The 23,006-nt window shown below is 40.7% G+C and overlaps 1 protein-coding gene across 2 annotated transcripts in view; it reads left to right on the forward strand.

The window, feature by feature from the left end:
* Positions 1 to 370: 370 nt before the first annotated feature.
* The window catches only part of Uggt1 (UDP-glucose glycoprotein glucosyltransferase 1), a 125,621-nt gene continuing 102,985 nt past the window's right edge, over positions 371 to 23,006 (forward strand). For both annotated transcript variants that reach the window (XM_042685095.1, XM_042685096.1), the window contains exons 1-5: positions 371 to 564; positions 6,075 to 6,210; positions 14,075 to 14,157; positions 18,268 to 18,398; positions 20,842 to 20,954. In XM_042685095.1, coding sequence (XP_042541029.1) covers positions 516 to 564; positions 6,075 to 6,210; positions 14,075 to 14,157; positions 18,268 to 18,398; positions 20,842 to 20,954 — 512 coding nt within the window. In that variant the 5' untranslated portion in view covers positions 371 to 515. The remainder of the gene's footprint in view (positions 565 to 6,074; positions 6,211 to 14,074; positions 14,158 to 18,267; positions 18,399 to 20,841; positions 20,955 to 23,006) is intronic.

Raw genomic sequence — 23,006 nt, forward strand, 5'->3', positions numbered from 1 at the left:
CGAGCTGGTTTTGAGCCGCGATCCTCAGATCTCAGCCTCCTGAGTTGTTAGGATTACAGGCGTGAGCCACTGGCGCACGGCTGTAGCAGAGATTTTCTGACAAGAGAATAAGTCGACTGTAGAGCCAAATTCAAATACCGAAGGCTGACATCCGCTCGCGGTTCTGCCAATCGGCCTGCAGGGGCTGTCCCAAGAGCGGGGCCAGCGCGTGAGGGTGGGCCCAATGCGAGGGGCGGGGCTTCCTCCCAGAGAACACGGTGGCCACGGGGACCGGCGCTCTAGGATGCCGCCGCCTCAACTCGGTGGCCGGAAATCCTCCGGCCCTCGCCTTCAGGAAGCGGAAGTCAAAGGCGACTAGCCGCGGGCTGTAGCTCTGAGACCGGCTGGGCCAGCGGCGCCGCGGGAGAGGCGCGTGTCGGCCTCTCACTGGCGCAGCCTCCTCCGTTGTCGCCGCGTCCCTCCCCTCCCAGGCGGCGTCGTCGCAGGCACTGTCGTGGACGAAAGGCGGCCCGGACATGGGGGACGCGAGCGCCGCGCGTGTCGCGGCTGCGCGGCGGGTGACAGGTACTTGGGGCTGGCGTGGGAGGTCGGAGGCGTGGGGTGCCCGGAGGCGCGGGGTGCCCGTGCCACCTGGGGCTTCCGTCTCTGTCCGGACTGAGTTTTCCCCTGCAGTGTCACAACCTTCCCCGCCGTTGCAACTGACTCAACTTGTCCCCAGTGGCCTTGGGAAGACGCCGTCGGGGTCCCAGGCGGCCCCGGGCTCTCTTCACGGTGTCCGGGGCCGCGCCCTTGCTGCACTGAGATCCAGCCTGGCCCGGCTGAGGTTTGGGCCCAGCGCGGTGTGGGGCCCCGGCGGAGGATGTCCCGGCCAGTTCACAGGATGAGTTCCGCCGGTCCCGGTGGTCGGCAGCTTTGGTTTACTGACAGTTTGTGGGCCGCTATTGGACGGTCAGTTTCCCTCTTCGTGTGAATCCTGCCGACGAACAAGGCTCGCTTACATCGCCAGTGTGTTACGGTCGGGTTTCCTCCTTTGGCAAAATCTTCAACTTGGTTTGCGTTTGTTTTCTCACTTGAAAAGGAGCACATTTTGTCCAGCTTAATACTTGGGTCTTCCACCTGGCTGTGTTTTAGAACCGTTTATCGGTGTAGTTGCCAGCCAGTTTTAGTATAAAGTGCCTTCTTTTCTAGAAATAACTTCTACACTGGCTAGCATTTGAAGACATTTTAAATAGCATGCGACTGTTGGAAGTCTCAGATAATGTAGCCTTTCTACTTGGCTTGCTTTTAATAAACTTGGCTGAAACTTTTTTTTTTTTAATGCTAGTTCTGGAGCTTGAACTCAGGGCTAAGTTGCTGTCCCTGAGCTTTTTTGCTCTAGGCTGGTTCATCACCTTTTGCCAGTCCTCTGGTTGAACTCCTATCTCTAATTCGGAAGTGAAGCTGTGGCTTAGTTCAAGCCCCCGGACTGGCACCAAACACCCCCGCTCCCAACAATAAACATACACCATGTATACTTAATTTTTTCCTGTATCTTTTTTTTTTTTCTCTTTTCTTTTTCAGACAATGTCTCCTTATATAGCTCAGGATGGCCTGGAATTTGCTATGTAGTTCAGTCCCTAATGCTGGGATTACAGGCATGTACCACCACATCCTTCTTTAGTTTATTTTTCTGTAGATAAATGAACCGGAGTATATTTTAATAGAAATGTACTAGAATCTTAAAGATTAAGTTGGTCCTAGAGATTGTTAGAGTGTGTTCTGTTTATCCATCAACCACTACCATTGTATTGCCACATTGAGTATTCTAACATTTGTTGTCATTCAGATGATTCAACTTTATCAGCAACATTTAAGAATCACTAGGATCAGAATTGGATCTCATAAAATGAAGTCATCCTTAAAAGACCACTTCAATGAGGTTCTTATCTCTTTTTCTCAGGACATTTTCTTTTTTCCTTGGTCGTGGGGCTTGAACTCTGGGCTTGGGCAGCTTAAGGCTAGCACTCTACCACTTGATCCACAGTGTCATTTCCAGTTTTCTGGTGGTTTATTGGATAAGAGTCTCATAGACGTTCCTGCCCCAGCTGACTTTGAACTATGATCCTCAGATCTCAACCTCCTGAGTAGCTAGGATTATAGGTGTGAGCCACTGGTGCCCAGCTTCTGGATATCTTTTCCTCTGCTATTACCTGTGGAGTCAAGTATATGTGATTAGACTGGCAAACCTCTTCTTGAATACACAGCTTTCATCTTGTTCTTTCATCTTATTCTCATCTCTAATGGTAACTCTCTTCAAGAACATATACTTTCAAACAATGCAAAGGATGGTTGGGTTAGTCATATGTACACAACATATGTGTAGCAGTATGTCAGTACTGGGTACTGGGCTTGAACTCAGGTCCTCATTTGATCTGCTTTCTCATTCATGGCTGGTGCTCTACCACTTTTTTTTTCTGGCTAAGAATCAGTTTTGTCTTCTGGAAGGCTTTGAACCTTGAACCTCAGATCTCAGCCTTATTTTCATAATTCTCAGCTGGAATTATAAATGAGAACCACTATTTAGCTCAGTCCTAATGTCAACCATTATTGACACATTCCTTTTTATGTTGTTACTTTCATTGATGGATGAAGCCTGGATTTATTTTTGTTGTGAATGCTTCCTGCATTCCAGATATGCTTGACATGGTGATGATGATGGACAAAACTCGTTGCTCTTGAGGAGTTTGTATACAGTTCCTGAAGCCACCCTAAGTAGAGATCTGTCATGCTGATTGGGAAATTGGCTTTTGTCCTAGCTTCAGGCCTGCTCTTCTGTTTTTTGGTTGAAACTATTCCCCTGTGTCATTTGTGAGAGCTTGGCCTATAGGGAAGCTGTGGACTTGCTTTAGTTCTTACAGTAAAGCAAGCTGCACAATCTGCACCTGTACAATTAGATTGTTACCTCTTCTAAAACCATATAGCTTTGGGATATAGCATGATACTGAAAACTTCCAAAACAGGCTGATAGAGGGTCCAACATTGCCATTATTAGTTGCCCAGTGTACCTATGGATGAAAGACTAAAAGCCCTCTGAGCTTTCATTGGCTTATATTTAAAGTGGTGATGGCAATACTTCATTTGTAAAACATATTCATAGAATACCTACTGTGTACCAGGTACCATGCTGTTCTGTGGTCAACAAAGTAGACATGGTTGTAGTCTTCATTTCTTTTTTTTTTTGGGTCCGGTCGTGGGGCCTGAACTCAGGGCCTGGGCACTGTCCCTCAGCTCTTCAGCTCAAGGCTAGTGCTCTACCACTTGAGCCACAGCGCAGCGCCACTTTGGTTTTTTTCTTTTTGCTTATGTGGTACTGAGGAATTGAACCCAGGGCCTCATGCATGCAAGGCAAGCACTCTACCACTGAGCCACCTTCCCAGCCCCACGGTTGTAGTCTTCAGAGAGCTTCAGTCTCTTGGTTATTGTGTGTGAAGATTAGGTCCCATAGTATACATAGAGCACCTAACGTGCTTTCTGTCACTGCTTGCTGTCTGCCTGGTGTTACTCTCTAGCTACTTCAGTTACATAAAGATTATAGTCAGAGATTATGGAAGGGGGCCTTTTCTTTTCTCCTACCCACAGAGGACATGCATATTTTCCAAGGCATGTTTTTGGTGATGTGCCAGTCTATACTTTGGAAGGTATTTTTTCTTAGGATAAAATGTCTTACTACAATGGTTCTGGTACAGTTCTTGGCACTTTACAAAGTTATTTTCATATTACCATTTAATTCTCACAGTGATCCTATGTAGAAGATGCTGTCATTCCTTTTTTATAGCCTGGGAGATACAGAGCCAGGGAAGATAGCTATTTACTTATGGTTGAGCTCCTAGTAAGGCAGATATCAGTAGTATCAAAATTTGAGCCCAGCCTAGAGAAAAAAATTACCAAGTCCTATCTCAACAAATAAGCTGAATGTGGTAGTACAAAGCTGTATTCCTAGGAAAGTAGAAGAATCATGGTCTGAGGACAGCTCTAGGCAAAAATTGGAGACCTTGTTTGAATAATATCTAAAGCAAGAGTGCTAGGGGCAAAAAGCAAAACAAGTAGCAAATTCAGGAATTGGTCACAGCTTGCCTGACCCTCATAACAGATTTTCTTTTTTTATGAACCGTGTTTTATCTTATAGAGCAGGCTTCCAAGGCCACAATGCACAGGCATAGGGAATGTCTGAAGTTGTGTGTAAAAGTCTCTAAGAAATATCAGTAGCTTTACTAAATTCTGATCCATATGCCATATCCACCTTCCTTCAGCCAGGAATCAGTGCTCCTACATTGCGCTATCAGAGTTCTCGTGTGGTGTAAAGCTGTTTTTAGTAGGTTTTAATTTTTTGCATGTGTCCTTTTTGTTTCTGTAGAACATATAATAATAGTCTATTTTTTAGAACTTTTTTTTAGAACTTCAGATAGGATATTCAGATTATTATTTTTTGTTTCTACAGGAGCTGGCAGTGTCTTGTTTTCAGATTCTTTTAAGTCACTTTTCTATTTGCTGTAATTTATGGTGCCTTTGCCTGTTACTCTTCAAAGACTGTGTATTGCAAGAAGCAGCAGGTTAGCACAAATGATAATACTTTCAATAAAAAAGAAGCTACTAATTCCCCCAAAGAAGCTATTGCTGACCTTTTTCCTCATTAGGTTACATAAGCACCACGGAGCCACAGGGGTGAGACTGTATGGTCTTAGTGGACACTATCATTCAGAAGCACAGGAATGGCCTGTGCTTTCCACTTTTAGCCTCTTGGTCCCACTCTGTCTGATGGGACCTGGATGCTCATTTTTTGAGCAATTTCATATTGTTGCCCACTGACTTTGAATTCTAAGGTTGAAGCAATCTGAACCTGTCTCAGCTTCCTGTATAGCTGAGACTATAGACTTGCACCACTAGGCCTGACTTTTTTCCTATTGTTTTGTACTAGGAGTTGAACTTAGGCCCTCACATCTACTAGGCAAGCACTCAACCTGTGGATGCTGAGCTTTTACACCTCAGGGGGAATATCTAGCAAGGTTCTGTTATGCAGGTCTCTGGCATGAAAAATCAGACCAGAGGAATCTGTAGGTACCTCTTTCTGGAAATGGCCTGGACAGGTTTAGAGAGACTGCCAAGGGGAGCCGGAGACTGCCTGCTGTGGCCATGCAGCATACTGGACATCCGGCTTCTACATCTTGTAGGTGGGGTAGTAGGCCTGGGAAGCATTGAATTCTTATATTTGCTCATTTCAGAATGAGTAGTATTTTGAGTTCCATTATAATTGTTTTCTGTAACATAGTACCATTAACTTGGTGGCCTAAAACAACAGAAATTTATTGTCTCACAGTTTTGAAGGCTTCAAATCCTATGTGGTTTGGCAGCACTGCTTTCCTCTAAAACTGTGTGGGGTGGTTTTTTCCTTGCCTTCCAGCTTATGGTAGCCCTAGGAATCCCCAGGCTTGCAGTGTCTGTCTCTTATCTTCATCTGGTATTTTCCCTGTGTCTGTTCACACAATTTCCTTCTGTGTGTCTGTCTCCAAGTCCAACTTTCCTCTTTTTGTAACACCAGCTATATTGGACTAGACTGTCCCAATGGCACCATCTTAACTTGATCATCATTGTAAATGCTCTACTCGAAATAAATAAGTGCATCCTAAACATTTTTTTGGAGGATAAAGTTCATCCTGTGACACCCATTTATTATTTTAGTTTCATCTGTCAGTTTTTTTCTTGTGTTTTATAAAGTATGGTTGATGGAACCTACTATGTAACTAACTCGCTTTAAAATACAGAGTACTCAAAAGTGCTTTGTTGAAACCTCAGTAGGGAAGAATGTAATAAACTACTCACCCTTAGTTTTGTATCAGAGTTTGTCAGGTGTTTAGTAGGTATCTGTTGGAGGCTAAGTAATAAGTGCTCTTTTTCTTCAGAAACATTTTCTATTTCTATAACTTTAGTGTTACTTTGTGTCTCAAAGTATTAAAGTTGTTTCCTATCTGTAAGAACTAAGAACTTAAAATAGGGAGAAAAGAAAACTAAGAATTTAACATTATCTTTTTCCTTTTTAGGGCTTTGCTATAAAATGGGAATCCTGATTGCCTTCACTGGGTTGTGGCTGCTCTCCTCAGTAAAAGCAGATTCAAAAGCCATTACAACCTCTCTCACAACGAAGTGGTTCTCTTCACCACTCTTGTTAGAAGCCAGGTAAGGAGACATTTTTCTCTTTCGCGTTTTTTAAATGCAGGCGTTGGTTCTGTTACTAAATGAATGTTTATGAGCTTTTTAGGCAGGGTGATTATGTTTTCAGATGCATTTATTAAGATTTCCTCACACACACAGGATCTATCTTTCAATTGCACAGGCTCAGCGACATTTAAGAGCTTCATTAGACATTTTCTATCTATTTATCTATCTATCTATCTATCTATCTATCTATCTATCTATCTATCTATCTATCTATCTATCTATCTATCTGTCTGTCTGTCTATATCTCACATTCTTTCCACAGTAACTGTATCTTAGAGGTCTTTCCATATCAGTTTGTACACATTTCAAATATTTTCTCTACCGCATAGTATCCCATCATACAACTATAATATTTTTAAATTTGCATATGTTAACTTTACTAAAATGAATTTCCTTATGATGTTTTCGTTTTGATCATATTTACCTCTCCATCAGGATGCTTCTTTTAGCCAGTCTTGTAGCTTGAACTCAGGGCCTGGATACTGTCTCTGAGCTTTTTTGCTCAAGGCTAGCACTTGAGCCACTCCAGTAAGACTTTTTCTGGTGGTTAATTAATTGAAGATAATAGACTCATGGACTGTTTTGCTTGGGCTGGCTTTGAACTGTGGTACTCAGATCCTGGGAAGCTAGGATTATAGATGTGAGCCACTGTCCACGATGCATTTTTTTTTTTTTTTTTTCCTTTGGGTCTGGTCGTGGGGCCTGAACTCTGGGCCTGGACGCTGTCCCTGAGCTCTTCAGCTCAAGGCTAGCACTCTACCACTTGAGTCACAGCGCCACTTCCGGCTTTTTTCTTTTTGCTTATGTGGTGCTGAGGAATTGAACCCAGGGCCTCAGGCATGCAAGGCAAGCGCTCTACCACTGAGCCAACTTCCCAGCCCGCATTTTTAAGCAAATCAAGAAGTTATCTTGCCAAATATCACTGGCTGACATCTACTCGAGAGGCTGAGATCTGAGGACTGGGGTTTGAAGCCAACTAGAGCAGAAAAATCCAGAACATTCTTACATTGAATTAGACAAAAAGCTGGAAGTGGAGGTGTGGCTCAAATGGTAGAATATAAATGTGTGTGTGAGAGGCCCTGCCCCAGTATTGGTGTATATATACACACACACACACACACACACACACACTATCAAAAGAATTCATTTTAGAGTGGATGTGGTAGCTTATGCCTAATTCTAGCACTTGGGAGGCTGAGACAGGAGGGCTGATAAGTTTGAGATTAGTCTCAAGAAAAAAACAAAAAAGTTATCTGGGTCTGGTGACTTAGGCCTGTAGTTCTAGCTTCTTGGTAGTTGGTGGCAGGAGGATTGTGAATTCTAGGCTAGCACAAGCAAAAAAGGCAGGGAGATCTTGTGTCTCTTTTTGTGTCTAAGTTGAAATGAAGACAGAAAGGACTGGGGCACAGCTTAGGTGCTGCAGGGTAAAAGGCCCTGACTCCATTACCTAGCAATACAAAGCAAGGTAAAACAAAATCTGGATAGCAATTTTCATAAAATAGGATGTGTCTTACAATTTATAAAATACAGTATACTCAATGATTCTTGGAAAAGTATGCTTTTTATGTAGCATTTGCAATATCAGTGCCCTGAGATACCATTTTTTTTGGGGGGGTGTCTGGTCGTGGGGCCTGAACTCTGGGCCTGGGCGCTGGCCCTCAGCTCTTCAGCTCAAGGCTAGCACTCTGCCACTTGAGCCACAGCGCCACTTCCGGCTTTTTTCTTTTTGCTTATGTGGTGCTGAGGAATTGAACCCAGGGCCTCAGGCATGCAAGGCAAGCGCTCTACCACTGAGCCACCTTCCCAGCCCTGAGATACCACTTTTTTTTTTTTTTTTTTTTGGGTCCGGTTGTGGGCCTGAACTCTGGGCCTGGGGCGCTGTCCCTCAGCTCTTTAGCTCAAGGCGAGCGCTCTACCACTTGAGCCACAGTGCCACTTCCGGCTTTTTTTTTTCCTGCTTATGTGGTGCTGAGGAATCGAACTCAGGGCCTCAGGCATGCAAGGCAAGCGCTCTACCACTGAGCCACCTTCCCAGCCCCCCACTTTTTTTTTTTTTGCCAGTCCTGGGGCTTGAACTCAGGGCTTGGGTACTGTCCCTGAACTGCTTTTGCTCAAGGCTAGCACTACTTGAACAATAGTACTACTTCCTGCTTTTTCTGTTTATGTGGTACTAAGGAGTCAAACCCAGGGCTTCGTGCATACCAGGCAAGCACTGTACCGCTGAGCTACATTCCCAGCCCAGAGATAGCACTTTTTATAGCCAGGCTTTATGTTTATGTATAGAAATTTATTTTTGCTGTTTCTTAAACAATGTGTAATTAGGCTATCAAGATAATCTTTCCAAAGGATAAATGTAAGTAGACTCAACAGCAAGTAACTGCTAAGTCTTTGTTTTTGGTTTTTCATGGTACTGGGAATTGAACCCAAACACTATGACTTCAGCTATTCCCTAAGTACTTTTTCTTTTCCAGTTTGTTTTTGAGACAGTCTTGCTACCTTTTTACCCAGTTGGCCTTGAATTTCAGTCAGTCCTCCTAAGTGGTTGCGGTTACAGGTATATGTTACTGTACTTGGCTTAGTCTTAAGTGTTTGATTCTAGAAAATTGAACTGCCAGAATAATTGTTATTTTTTTAAATCTCTCTGTCATCTTCAAGTTAAAATTTTGCCTTCTAACATTTTTCCCCTAATTCCTTGAACAATATGAATGAAGCATTTTGTCATATTGATTTTATGAGTAAGTTGCCTTCCTAAGAAAGAAATGTCATTTGGTATTGCTAAGAGGATTTGAGGGAACCTGCTCAGGAACTTGACAGACTTTCTGCTTTCTCTTTTCCGTATCTCCTGATTCCCCACAAAGAATCAGGGGGAAAGTGAATGGATGGATGGCTGGCTGGCTGGCTGGATGGATGGATGGATGGATGGATGGGAAACAGGGAGGGGAGTAGAGTGGGCTAGCTCACTAAAACCCCAAACACCTAGTGCTCACAACTGCACTCCACCACACTACTTGCTCCTCTCCTCCCCTTCTAGAGTTTTTTCCTGGTTAATTGGAGACTAGAATCTCTCAAACATTCCCAGGCTTCTTTGAACCATGATTCTTATATCTCAGTGTCTTGAGTAGCTGAGATTATAAGTGTGAGCTAGGTTACAGTTGTGAGCCACTGATCCATGGCAAAGGTCTTTTTTTTTTTTTTGGTACTGGTTCTGGGGCTTGATAGACACTATACTTGAGCTTTTATGCTCAAGGCTAGAGCTCTGCCAATTGAGCTACAACTTCATTTGCAGCTTTTTAGTGATTAATTAGAGATAAGAGATAAGAGTCTCAAGGACTTTCCTTCCTCAGCTGGCTTCAAACTGCAATCCTCAGATCTCAGCCTCCTCAGTAGGTCGGATTACAGGCATAAGCCACTGTTGCCCAGAAAAGGTCTTTATTTATTTTGTTGGTCATGGGGCTTGAACTCTAGGCTTGAGTGCTGTCCCTCAGTTCTTCAGCTCAAGGCTAATGCTCTACCAGTTGAGCCACAGTGCCACTTCCAGCTTTTTCTGCTTATGTGGTACTGAGGAATCAAACCCAGGGCCTCATGCATGCAAGGCAAGCACTCTACCACTGAGCTACCTTCCCATCCCCAAGGTCTTTATTTTTGAGCCTCTTCTTCAGTAGCTATTTGTTCACAGGTATCCAAAGTAATGAGACTTGTAGAGAACTAGATAGGGGCCCTGCTTATTTGAAACCACTCTTTTCACCTGTAGAGATTGCTTAGGCCACCATTCTTTGTCCTATGTCTGACTGCTCTCTGTCCATCTGGATGAGGATGAAAGGTTAGAATCTTTCTCTACACATCAAGGCAGGCAGTTACAGACCTTTTGCATTCCTTATATCTAACTGTAAGGGACTAAAATATGTCTGCGGTTTGTATATTTGGTGCTAGTCCTGGGGCCTGAACTCAGAGCTTGGGCACCTTCCCTGGACATTTTTGCTCAAGGCTAGTGCTCTACCATTTGAGCCACAGTTTCACTTTTGGCCTTATTTTTTAATTTTTATTTTTGGCACTTGTGGGCCTTAAATTCAGGTCTTGGACACTGTCTCTGAGCTTTTCACTCAAGGTTAGTTTTCTACAACTTTGAGCCACAGTCCACTTCTGGTTTTCTAGTGATTAATTGGAGATGAGTCTCTCAGGCTTTCCTGCGTGGGCTGGCTTTGAACCCTGAGCCTCAGATCGCAGCCTCCTGAATATCTAGGATTATAGATGTGAGCCACAAGTGCCCGACTCCCTTCTTTCTTTCTTTGTTTTTTTTGGGGTGATTAATTGCAGATAAGAGTCTTTGAGACTTTCTTGCCCAGGTTGGCTTTGAACCTCAATCCTTAGATCTCAGCCTTCTGAGTAGCTAGCATTACAGGTGTGAGCCACTGGCCCCCAACTTGTCTATATATATTTTTAGGTTGTGACTGATGGTTATGAAAACTTGTAGCTTTGTGATATTCATATAGTTACACATTACTATATTGAGCAGCCATAGTTACTGACAGAAATGTTAGGTAAGTAGATACTGTAATTAATACCAGAAGTCATTTATTGAGTTCTAGATGTTATGGTAGTCCACGAATATAGTGTAGCAGAGGTGTAAATCAAATGTTTTTGAATGTAAATGAAATGACAAATCTAAAAAAAGATTACCACCACATTTGTGCTGTCTCCTGGTGAATTCAGCTTGTTTGTAGTTTGTTTTTTCCACAGATGAAAAACTTAAATTCTTATGTAGTTTCTTTATTTGCAAAATGGTTCTGATTGAGAGTGGATATAAGGGTTTATGGACATAAGTGAAAAGGCCAAGCACAGTGACTGTAATATAGTAGGGCCTACTCAAATATTCTTTTTTCCTTTTCCTCCTAGTCCTATTCTGACTATCCACAGTAAATTTGCAAATCTTAGAAAGCAATATTAGCACTGAATTTCTATTGTCTGATTTTATTTTATTTTATTTTTTTGGTATACTGGGGATGGAACTCTAGTCCCATGCTTTCAAGGTAGGCAGGCACTCACCAATTTAAGCTATGCCTGCAACTCCCTCCCTCTTTTGGTTTTTGTGCTAGTCTTGGGGCTTGAACTCAGGGCTTAGGTGCTGTCCCTGAGCTATTTTGCTCAAGTCTAGCACTCTGCCAACGTGAATCACAGCCCCACTTCTGGCTTTTTGGGGGTTACTTGTTTCATAGACTTTTTTTTTTTTTTTAGTTTTCTTTTAGTTTCATAGACTTTCTAGCCCCGGCTGGCTTTGAACCAAGATCCTTAAATTTCAGCCTATTGAGTAGCTAAGGATTACAGGCATGAGCCATTGGCTCTGGGCAGCAACCCTTATCTCTGTGTGTGTGTGTGTGTATGTGTATGTGTGTGTGTGTGAGTGTGAGTGCGCGTGCATGCATGCGCTCGTGTGCACCATGCCCACGAGTGTGTGCTTGTCTGTGTGTGTGTGTGTGTGTGTGTGTGTGTGTGTGTGTGTGTGTGTGTGTGTCTGTTTTTGTGCTTATTCTGGGGCTTGAACTCATTCGGGAACTGGGCACTGTTCCTGAGCATTTTTGTTAGTACTCTGCCACTTAAGTCACAACTGTACTTGCAGCTTTTTAGTAGTTAATTGGAGATAAGAGTCTCATGGACTTTCCTGCCAGGTTGGCTTTGAACCTCAGATCCTTTGATTCTCAGATCTCAACCTCCTGAGTAGCTAGGGTTATAGCTATGAGCTGCTGATACCTGGCTCTTATTTTGGTTATTTTTGAGGTAGGGTCTCACTTTATGCCTGGGCTAGATTGGGCTATGATCTTCCTGTTTGTGCTTTCCTGCTTGTCCTTTTCTGAGGATAACAAACACATGTTTCAGCGCCTAGCCACTTCTTGACATGGAGTCTCTTGAACTTTCATGCCAAGGCTGGCCTTGATTTCTGTCTGCCTAGATCTCACCTTCCTGAGTAGCTAGAATTACAAACTTAAACCACTGTGCTCATCCAAAAACTCTAAACTCTTTTATCTTTTTCTGGTACTGGGGCTTGAACTTCGGGCTTAGGTGCTATCTCTGAGCTTTTTTTTCCCTCAAGCTAGCACTCTACTATTTGAGCCCCAGCTCCACTTCTGGTGGTTAATTGAAGATAAGATTCTCATGAACTTTCCTGCCTAGGCTGACTCTTCAAACCACTAATCCTCAGATCACAGCCTCCTAAGTAGCTAGGATACCAGGTGTGAGTTGTCAGCTCCTGGCCCCAAAACTTTTTATTATGACAGTTTAAAGTGTTTATGAAGGGGGAAATGGTATACTGTATTCTATATACATCACTCACTTAATGATGATCAGAACTAAGGTGTGGCTCAGTGGCATACATGAGGCTCTTCCATCTCTAGCACCCGAGAAAATAAGTCAAGTCTAATAACTACTACCCTCTCTTTCACATAACTGGCGTATTTTAAATTGAATTCCAGATGCCACATAATTTCATTTGTAGAACCATAGATTTTTATTATGTAGGATATGTATTAGAAGCTAAAAAGCAAACTTTTATAAGGCAAATAAAGTGACAACATTCTTTTTAGTATATCTATGGTAGCTTATTTGTAAATGTGACTTTAATTCATGAACTTGGTATTTATTTTCATATCATGGTGTATGTTAGTACCTGTTTGCTTAGAGTGTAAGCTGTTCTAAGGTTGGCCTAGTGTTTATGCAGTTATTAGAAAGCCCAGAAAAATACTACTCTCAAGGAGGCATTAAATAATTTAATATATTAACGATAATGGCTGTTTTCAAGAACCTAATGGCTGTTTTCAAGAACCTATTTTTAGAGAAGCTGTGCATTACCAGGACATGTTTCTTATTTTTCCCATATTTCTGTGTCTAGCTGTGGAGTAGAGTGAGAGTTGTACACCCCAGTGTTGACAAGTAATGGGAAAGTCTTCCTTTGGCTAGGTAAGCTGAGATCCAGATCTGTAGTTTGCTTTAAGATAGTGAAAGATCACCACTACATTAGCTGTATGGTTTGAAGGGCAGATAACAATTTACTTGAGTCATCCAGTTGTTATATGCACTTTCTTTTTCAGGGGTTTTAGACTCCTAAATGAAGGCAAATTGAGAGTGGCCGTTATTTTTAGGTTAATAGTGTAAAGCCAGAAAAAAATGAAAAGATGACATTGAGTTCTTAGATCTGATTTTGTTAGATCGGTGTTAATTTTAAACTTCGGTCATCTTGATATATGGATACTAACACATTTAACATGCTAGTTTTATTCTCCTAGAAATGTTTACTTTGAAAAAATCCTTGGCAAAACTTTTTTTTGGTGGGGTGAGAATTCTGGGCTTGGCATTTGCTTGGCTGGTGCTTTACCATTTGAGCCATACCACCAGCCCAACTTTTGGCCTCAAGCTCTTGCTAGACTTTGGCTAGTCCTCTACCACTTGAGTTGTGCCTTTAGTTCATTTTTTAAAAAATTGGCATTTTTTTGAAAGTAAGTGAATTATCAATTCTGAATTCTACTTCCACTATTACCAATAGCATTTTTGTCAATGTCCATGTTATATTTTGATTATTCTAAGTTTCTTTTGAAATAACAAAGTGAATGTTACTAAATTAAATTATTAATAAGTAGTGAGACAGTAAGCTTTGCTTATCATTTACAAAATATATGTATTATACATACCTAAGTATAATACATATATATGTAAATTAAAAGTCACATTGAGTATTTGGAAACTTCAAGACCTCTTTTAGTTCTGTGTAGTAATATAGTTTATATTACAGTATTTTATTAAGTTTTATTGCTGACATTTCCCCTTTTTCTCCCAGTGAGTTTTTAGCAGAAGACAGTCAAGAGAAATTTTGGAATTTTGTAGAAGCCAGTCAAAATATTGGATCATCAGATCATCACGGTAAAAATGAAGCAAATGCTTCTTTGACTTTGCTGTCTGGAAAAACATTAGAAAAGTGGTCTCTTGTTTTTTATAGTACATGTGATATGGCAGTTAATGGAAAACATTTTTAATATTTAATGACTTGAGTTGTTATGGCAGCCAGGAAGAAGCAGTATCCCAAATAATCATTTTATTATTCTATTCTATTTTTTTTTACCTTATTTTGGGGTTAGGGATTGATTTGGGGCCTTGTAGATAGATGGTAAGTATATGCTCTATCACTGAGCTACTCTTCCAGCTCCCAAAGACTTAAACTGATAAATTTAATTTCTCCCTTCCCTTCCCTCCCCTCCCCTTCCCTCTCCCCTCCCTCCCTTTCCCTTTCCCTCTTCCTTTCCCCTTTCCCTCTCCCTCTGTCTCTCTGTCTCTGTCTCTCTCTGTCTCCCTTCCTTCCTTCCTTCCTTCCTTCCTTCCTTCCTTCCTTCCTTCCTTCCTTCCTTCCTTCCTTCCTTCCTTCCTTCCTTTCTTTCTTTCTTTCTTTCTTTCTTTCTTCCTTCCTTTCTTTCTTTCTTCTTTCTCTTTCTTTTTCTCTCTCTCTTTCTCTTTTTCTTTCTCTCTCCCTCCCTCCCTCCTTTCCTCCTTCCCTCCTTTCCTCCCTCCCTCCCTCCCTCTTTCCCTCCTTCCCTCCCTCCCTCCCTCCCTTCTTTCTTTCTTTCTTTCTTCTTTCTCTTTCTTTTTCTCTCTCTCTCTTTTTCTTTCTCTCTCCCTCCCTCCCTCCTTTCCTCCCTCCCTCCTTTCCTCCCTCCCTCCCTCTTTCCCTCCTTTCCTCCCTCCCTCCCTCCCTCCCTTCTTTCTTTCTTTCTTCTTTCTCTTTCTTTTTCTCTCTCTCTTTCTCTTTTTCTTTCTCTCTCCCTCCCTCCCTCCCTCCCTCCCTCCCTCCCTCCCTCCCTCCCTCCCTCCCTCCCTTCTTTCTTTCTTTCCTTTTTCTTGAGAAATGGGCTCTTGCTAAGTTGCCCTGTATTGGGCTTAAGCAGTCCTTTTGCCTCACCCTCTTGTTTGTTTGTTTTTTTGGGTCCGGTCATGGAGCCTGAACTCTGGGCCTGAGCGCTGTCCCTCAGCTCTTCAGCTCAAGGCTAGTGCTCTACCACTTGAGCCACAGTGCCACTTCCGGCTTTTTTCTTTTGCTTATGTGGTGCTGAGGAATCGAACCCAGGGCCTCAGGCATGCAAGGCAAGCACTCTACCACTGAGCCACCTTCCCAGCCCCTACCTCACCCTCTTGAGTAGCTAAAACTACAGGCAGTGGCCATGCTGCCCAACCTAAATAATTATTTTTGATGCAGTTTATAAGTTTGGCTATAAATAGTAACCATTGTCTGTGCCCTATTATTATTTTTTTTTTTTGGTGCCAGTCCTGAGTCTTAAACTTAGGGTCTGGGTGCTGACCCTGAGGTTTTTTTTTGCACAAAGCTAGTGGTTTACCACTTGAGCCACACCTCACATCTGGCTTTTTGCTGATTAATTTGAGAGTCTCATGGACTTTTCTACCTGGTCTGGCTTTGAACCAGGATCCTCAGATCTTATCCTCCTGAATAGCTAGGATTATGAACTTGAGTCCCTGGTGCCAAGCTGTGGATATACATTTTATTTTAAACGGTTTAGTATTTTTATGTCCATCTGATTTGGTTTATTCTTTTGTTGTGAATTAATTATATAACTGATTTATCATGTTAAGCATGTTATCATGAAGTTAATGCCATCCAAAATGTTTTCCATTATACCAGCCAGCTACTTACTAGTTCAATGTCATGGTATCAAGCTAATGATTACGTATGAATGCGTCACTCCTTTATAGTTTATGATGTGCTTTCATAAACATTTTGTAACTTGCCATAAGCTATAGACATTAAGTCCAAAGATGCTGATTTATGAGCACAGTCACATGCTACATAATAATGTTTTGGCCAGTGATGGACCAAATATGGAACAGTGGTCTCATATTGCCTAGTGACTTCATACCTGTCACAGTTTGTATAAGTATACTGTATGACTTTTATACAATGATTGTATCCTGATTTTAAGGACACATTATTGTAGGTAAAGCCTTTAGTATCACAGGAATAATTCTTATTGAAAAGAGAATGTTTGGAACCTGTATTACTGATATTAATGGAATTGGCTTCTTTTAAATTTTTACTAACTGCATATTTTAACAGCATCAGGATCTCTTGTAATAGAGATACATAAATGTTTTGAACAAGGACCTATAATTTTTAGTTATATACTTTAGAATTAACTGGAATTAAGTATCAAGAAATTACTTTGCGGGGCTGGGCTGGGAAGATGGCTCCATGGTAGAGAGCTGCCTTGCATGCATGAGGCCCCTGCGTTCCATTCCTCAGCACCACATAAACAGAAAAGGCTGGAAGTGGCGCTGTGGCTCAAGTGGTAGAGTACTAGCTGAGGGACAGTGCCCAAGTGTAGAGTTCAAGCCCCACGACCACCACCAACAACAAAAAAGAAATTATTTTGCTTTTAAGATTTCCTGGAATAAATTTATAAAAGTGGATTCAGGGGCTGGGAAGGTGGCTCAGTGGTGGAGTGCTTGCCTTGTATGAATGAGGCCCTGGGTTCAATTCCACAGCTCCACATAAGCAGAAAAAGCTGGAAGTGGTGCTGTGGCTCAAATAGTAGAGCACTAGCCTTGAGCTGAAGAGTTGAGGGACATCACCCAGGCCCAGAGTCCAGGCCCCAAGACCGGTGGCAGAGGGGGTGGGGGGTAGAGGGGTGGGAGGAGTGAATGAAATTTAATCAGTATAAATGATACATATTTGTAGATAAAGTATAAGTTTATGTAGGAGTATAAGTTCTCATAATTGATCACAAAAGTATGCTAAATATTAATTTGAAATACTATTCATACTCTTACCAACCAAATATAGATGCCGTTAACATTCTGGCAATATTTTGAGATATTTCTTTCTAGTTTCCTTTCCTATGTAGCATAGAACTTTGTATATTCTACTTTTAGAAAATTAATAATTTTCTTTTAAAAGTTGAAGATATAAATTTTAAGAGGCTATTAAATGATATTGAGGTCAAAGATAAACAAAAACCTTCTAGCCTTTTGAAAAATCTTGTTTCTTGTCCCTCTCTACTTTCTGGTTCTTCCCTGCTTTTTATATCCATTTAAAATTAATTCACTTAGGTTTTTTTTAAAATTTGTATGAAATATTTATTTATTTATTTTTTTAATTGTGAAAATACTGTACAGAGGGATTACAATTACATGGGCAAGATAATGAGTACATTTCTTATCAAGCATTGTAGCCTCCTCCTTTGTTTCCCCTTCCCATCCCTTCCCATCCTCCCCCCCCCCCCCACCCCCCCATAGGTTTTTTTTTTTTTTTAACATACACATTCTATCATTTTTCCTTTTGGCACAAAAGATAGTTTACTATGTCTATTGTTTTATTGGTTTGCTTTTCATTTGTCTGAGTGGTTTTCATATTAGTAAATTGTTTCTCTTTCATATAATTTCACAACATTTTATTTAAATGCTTCTCAAACTTGTTTTATTGGTGTCCTTTAATATCTGGTACTTCCCTATCATTCTGCTTAGTATCTTAGTTACTTGAGTAAATAGTATATGCTTAGTTCTGAGAATATAATGATTAAGGCATAGCCTTTGCTTGTGGAAGCCCAAAGTCTAGCTGAGCTGTAGATAGTGAATAAGTAATGTAGTAAATCGTATGATAAGTGAAAGAAGTAAGCAAAGAAATAATTCTGGGAGCCAAGAAGAGATATAACAAGTTCATTGAAACATGAGTTTGGGATCAGAGTGACTTTGCAGTGTTCTGTGATTTCATAGCTGAACTCTTCCTTTGGAAGTAATTAGAAGTAAGCTATCCAGGTAAGTGGAAAATAGTACAACTCTAGGTAAGGAATAGTTTAAACAAGAGGAAGAGCTGATCTGCAATGTGTACATACCCTAGGGAATTACAATCATTTGACAAAAGTTCACATAAATTTGTAACATATAGCTTTGTACTTTATGAACTATCTTATTTGGTATCTCTAATCATATACAATTATTTGGGCTAATATTGTTTTTTTTGGGGGGGGACAGGTTCTGATTATTCCTATTATCATGCTATATTGGAAGCCGCATTTCAGTTTCTGTCACCTCTACAGCAGAAGTTGTTGAAATTTTGTCTGTCTCTTCGTTCCTACTCCGCTACAATTCAAGCCTTCCAGCAGGTAAATCCAGTGCTTCTAGTGGATATGACAATTGGATACATTCTTTTCTTTTCTTTTTTTTTTTTATTTTTTTTTATTGTCCTGTTGTGGGGCCTGAACTCTGGGCCTGGGCACTATCCCTCAGCTCTTCAGCTCAAGGCTAGCGCTCTACCACTTGAGCCACAGCACCACTTCCGGCTTTTTTCTTTTTGCTTATGTGGTGCTGAGGAATCGAACCCAGGGCCTCATGCATGCAAGGCAAGCGCTCTACCACTGAGCCACCTTCCCAGCCCACATTCTTTTCTTTCTTAAGTAAAATAAGAAAAAAACAATACATAAAAAGCGACAAGCAGATCTTGTTTCTGTAACAGTCTGGGATGTTTAATCTTGCAAAATAGTGAACCTGAATTTGATCACTCCTTTTAAAATCTAAAATCTTAAACCAGTTCATGGGAAATGTCAAACTATAGGAATCCGGTTAGGAAGATCTAGCATTAGGGAAACATTGTTATAAATAAATAAAAGCGCAACCATCTAATTTAGATTGGGTTTTGTTTGTTTGCTTGTTTTTGGGAACTAGTTCTTTCTGTACCCCAGCCCAGCTTGGAACTCACTATGTAGCTCAGGTTAGCTTTGAACTTGAGATCCTCCTGACTCAGCCTTCCAAGTAGTTAGAATTACATACATGCACCAAAATGTCTGACTTTATTGATGTCAGTATCTTTGAATGTTGTCTAAATGAGCAGTGTTTGACTACTGCTTCTGTTTGAAATGATGCTGTCTCTGAGCTTTTGTACTCAAGGCTAGTGTTCTTCCATAGTGTGTGTGTGTGTGTGTGTGTGTGTGTGTGTGTGTGTGTGTGTGTGTGTGTGTGTGTGTGTGTGTGTGTGTGTGTGTGTGTGTGTGTTAGATAAGATTTTCCTTCCTAGGCTGGCTTTGAACCTCAGTCTTCAGATCTCAGCCACTTGAGTAGTAGCTAGGATTACAGGTACGAGTCACCTGTGCCCAGCTTAGAGCTGGGTTAATGATGCTACTCTAGAATGTTTTCCCAGGAAATGATTTAGATGCTAATAAAAAATGATGTTAGTTTAAAATAGAAGTACAAAGCTTACTATTGATATGTATAATATCATTGTATATAACAGTGTTTACACTGTTTGTTGTTTCATACTTTTCCCGTTTCATGCTCACTGTGTCAGAGTGCTTTGAGTGTGTATATATTCATACACATGTTAACTTTCTTCTTGTTCCTTGATGTTAATATATTTATCTTCACATATAAACTGATCTATTGCTGAGAATTTCTCTTGAGTATTTTTCTTTTTCTTTTTGGTTGGTTACAGGGCTTGAACTCTGGACCTGAGCTCTATTCCTCAGCTTTTCAGCTCAAGGCGATTCTCTGCCACTTGAGCCACACTGGTTTTCTGGTGGTTTATTGGAGATAAGAGTCTCACGGCTGGGAGCTGGTGGCTCACGTCTGTAATCCTAGCTACTCAGGAGGCTGAGATCTGAGGATCGCAGTTCAAAGCCAGCCCGGGCAGGAGAGACTGTGAGACTCCTATCTCCAATAAACCACCAGAAAACCGGAAGTGGCGCTGTAGCTCAAGTGGTAGAGCGCTTGCCTTGAGCTGAAGAGCTGAGGGACAGCGCCCAGGCCCAGAGTTCAAGCCCCACGACCGACAAAAAAAAAAAAAAAAGAGTCTCACGGACTTCGTGCCTGGGCTGGCTTTAAACCATGATCCTCAGATCTCAACCTTCTGAGTAGCTAGGATTATAGGCGTGAGCCACCAGCGCCCAGCTCTCTTGAGTATTTTACTGTGTACCATATATAATTACTTTTCATTATTTATTTTTTTCTTAATTTGGCTCAGTTATTTTTAAACTTTCACGTAAAAATTATTATTTTGTTTTTTATTTTTCTGAGACCACCAGGTCTGATTATCTAGCCCAGGCTGGCCTTGAACCTATAATCTCAGCATCTCTTGCATGCTGGGATTATAGGCAAGTGGGGTTTATGTTCTAGATTGTATATAATTCTTCCTCTTTGAATGAGGGACCTCATTTCAATTTCATATTTCTTTTTAAAAGGATAGCATATGTATACTTTGGTACTAAAATTGGTAGATCCTATATTAGAAAATATACCTTGTATTTTTTATATGCCTTTTGATAGCCTTCTGAGGTGACATATTAATGTTCTGTTGGGTGATAACATTAGCACCTTCCTCTTAGTGAGGCAGGAGGAACTGGGAACTATCATCAAGGAGAGCACTGTCTGCAAAGGTCTGACTTTGCTTGACTCATGGTGGGTGTTGGGCAGATGTTAGTTTTTGCCTTTGTAGGTAGTGTCCTAATTGCAGTGTCTAATCACATGTCTAGAAGGGATGTTCTATACCATCTTCAGCTACAAATAATAAAAATAAATAATAAATAATAAAAATACATGCTGTGTCTTATGTGTCAGATAGCCGCTGATGAACCTCCGCCAGAAGGATGCAATTCATTTTTTTCAGTTCATGGAAAGAAGACTTGTGATTTTGATAATCTAGAAACTCTTCTACTAACAGCATCTGAAAGGTAAGTTGTACATATGTTTCTTCATTAAATGTCATTTATTTCGTTACTTGTGCTGTTTTTTGGCAACGTAAAAGCTTTTGCTAGAAGATCGTCAGATCCTTGTGTTTTTTTCATGCTAAGCTTACTTTCTAGTTTTTCTTAAGTATTTTGTAAGTCTGTAGGTATAAGTTTAGATTATTGATTCTGAACCCAAGAGAACTAGATATGAATCTTGGCCCATCTCTTAAAATAGTTTTTTGAAGTCATTCCTTCTTTTTATTTCAAGATGGAAATAATAAGAGTATTAATATTCCTGTGAATAACTATATCTGAGAGATTAAATAAACTTTGTTATTAGTTTAGTAGGACAGCTGTGTGTATGATAGCTAGTGCCTAAGTACTCATTTAATGATAACTTACTAGTTACAGATAAATGAAAATATTGAAAGATTGTTATAATTATCTTTCCATTATTATTTCATCATCATCACTATTATTGAATTGTTAATGAATTCATGCATGCATTTTTTGCTTGAAGAGGTTTAGATTTAGGTTTAGGTTTTCTGAATTGGATAGCTAGCTATCATATCTATTTTGCTATCTGGCTACAGTAGCAACTTCTCTATACCTCCTCTTATGCTGCTTTAAGTACTAGTGGCTATTTTGGTGTTATAAATTGTTTCCTTTTTTGGGGTAGTACTAGGTTTTGAACTCAGGATCTCACACTTGCTGGGCAGGTATTTTACTGCTGAGCCATGCTTCCACCCCTTTTTTTTACCTACTGTTATTATTATTGACTTTGTTTCTCTGTTTTTCTTTCTCAGTTTCTTTGTCTCTGTCTCACTCTGTCTTGCTCTGAACTCTTGCTTGGCTTTCTTGCTCATAGCTGGAGCTCTACCACTTGAGTTATGGTTCTAGTCCAGCATTTTGTTGGTTAGTTGGAGATGGAGTCTTGCCCAGTGTGAATTTGAACTATGACCCTCCTATCTCAGCCTCCTGAGTAGCTAGAATTATAAATTTGAGCCATCAGAACTTGTATTTATTTTCCTGCTTATTTTTGAAAGAAGGTCTTCATTTTGTACCTGGGTGTGTGCCTGAACTGTTGTCTTGTTTTTCACTTCCCATTGAAGCTAGTGTGACAGATGCATACCACCATTTTCACCTTCTTCCAATAAAATGTTACCTCATGCATTGGGCTTTTTCTGCCTTGGCTGATAAAGAATTGTGTTCCTCCTTTTCTCAGCCTCCCTCCTACTTAGCTAGGATGATAGGCTATAGTGCTCAGCTTTTGGTTGAGAAGGACTCTTGTGAATTTCTCTGCCTAGGTTGGCCTCAAACCATGGTATTTCTTATTCATCTCCAGAATGGCTGGGAAACAGGCATGAGCCACAAACACCCAGCTCTGAGTCTTCCTTAGGAATGTTGTTTAACACTTATTCTTTATCCACCACATGTTATTTGTTTTTATAATAAATAAACACTATGCACACTCAGGAATTAGGTTATGAACATTTGAAAATGGCTGTTTATAAAGGGGAAACACAATTGGTGGCTTGCTAATTCTTTAAAAACTTTGGTTTAATTTGTTGAAAATATAATGTAGACCTTTATAAAGAAATGAATGATGACAACCTCCTTTTAGGAGAGGTGGTAACTACTTTTAGTAGTTTGCCATTTATTCTGTTACATTTTTTATGGATTTAAATTTGTACAAGTAGGTAGGGGTTTTTTTTTTGTCTTTTTTGGTAGGTTTGTTTTGCATCTATGTAGCACATATGAGTGTACCTCAGTATTTTTAGCACATGCATAATCTATGTAGGAATGTTTTACTTTTTAAAGTCATTTTTACTTTTTGCTACTATAATAAAATTCAAATGAACATCTTTATTCATGTCTTTGCCTGTTGTTATAGTAAGGATTGGTAAGTTATACACTAAGATTATCAATATCTCAGCCATACATGGTTGTACAGGCCTATAATTTGAGCAACTTGGGAGGATTGTGGTTCAAGGCAGCCCATGAAAAATTGTTTAAAAAGACCCCCATCTCAACCAACAATCCAGTTATGGTAGT

Source organism: Dipodomys spectabilis, unplaced genomic scaffold (genome assembly GCF_019054845.1).
Source record: "Dipodomys spectabilis isolate Male_0828 unplaced genomic scaffold, ASM1905484v1 ptg000094l, whole genome shotgun sequence".
Taxonomy (NCBI): Eukaryota; Metazoa; Chordata; class Mammalia; order Rodentia; family Heteromyidae; genus Dipodomys; species Dipodomys spectabilis.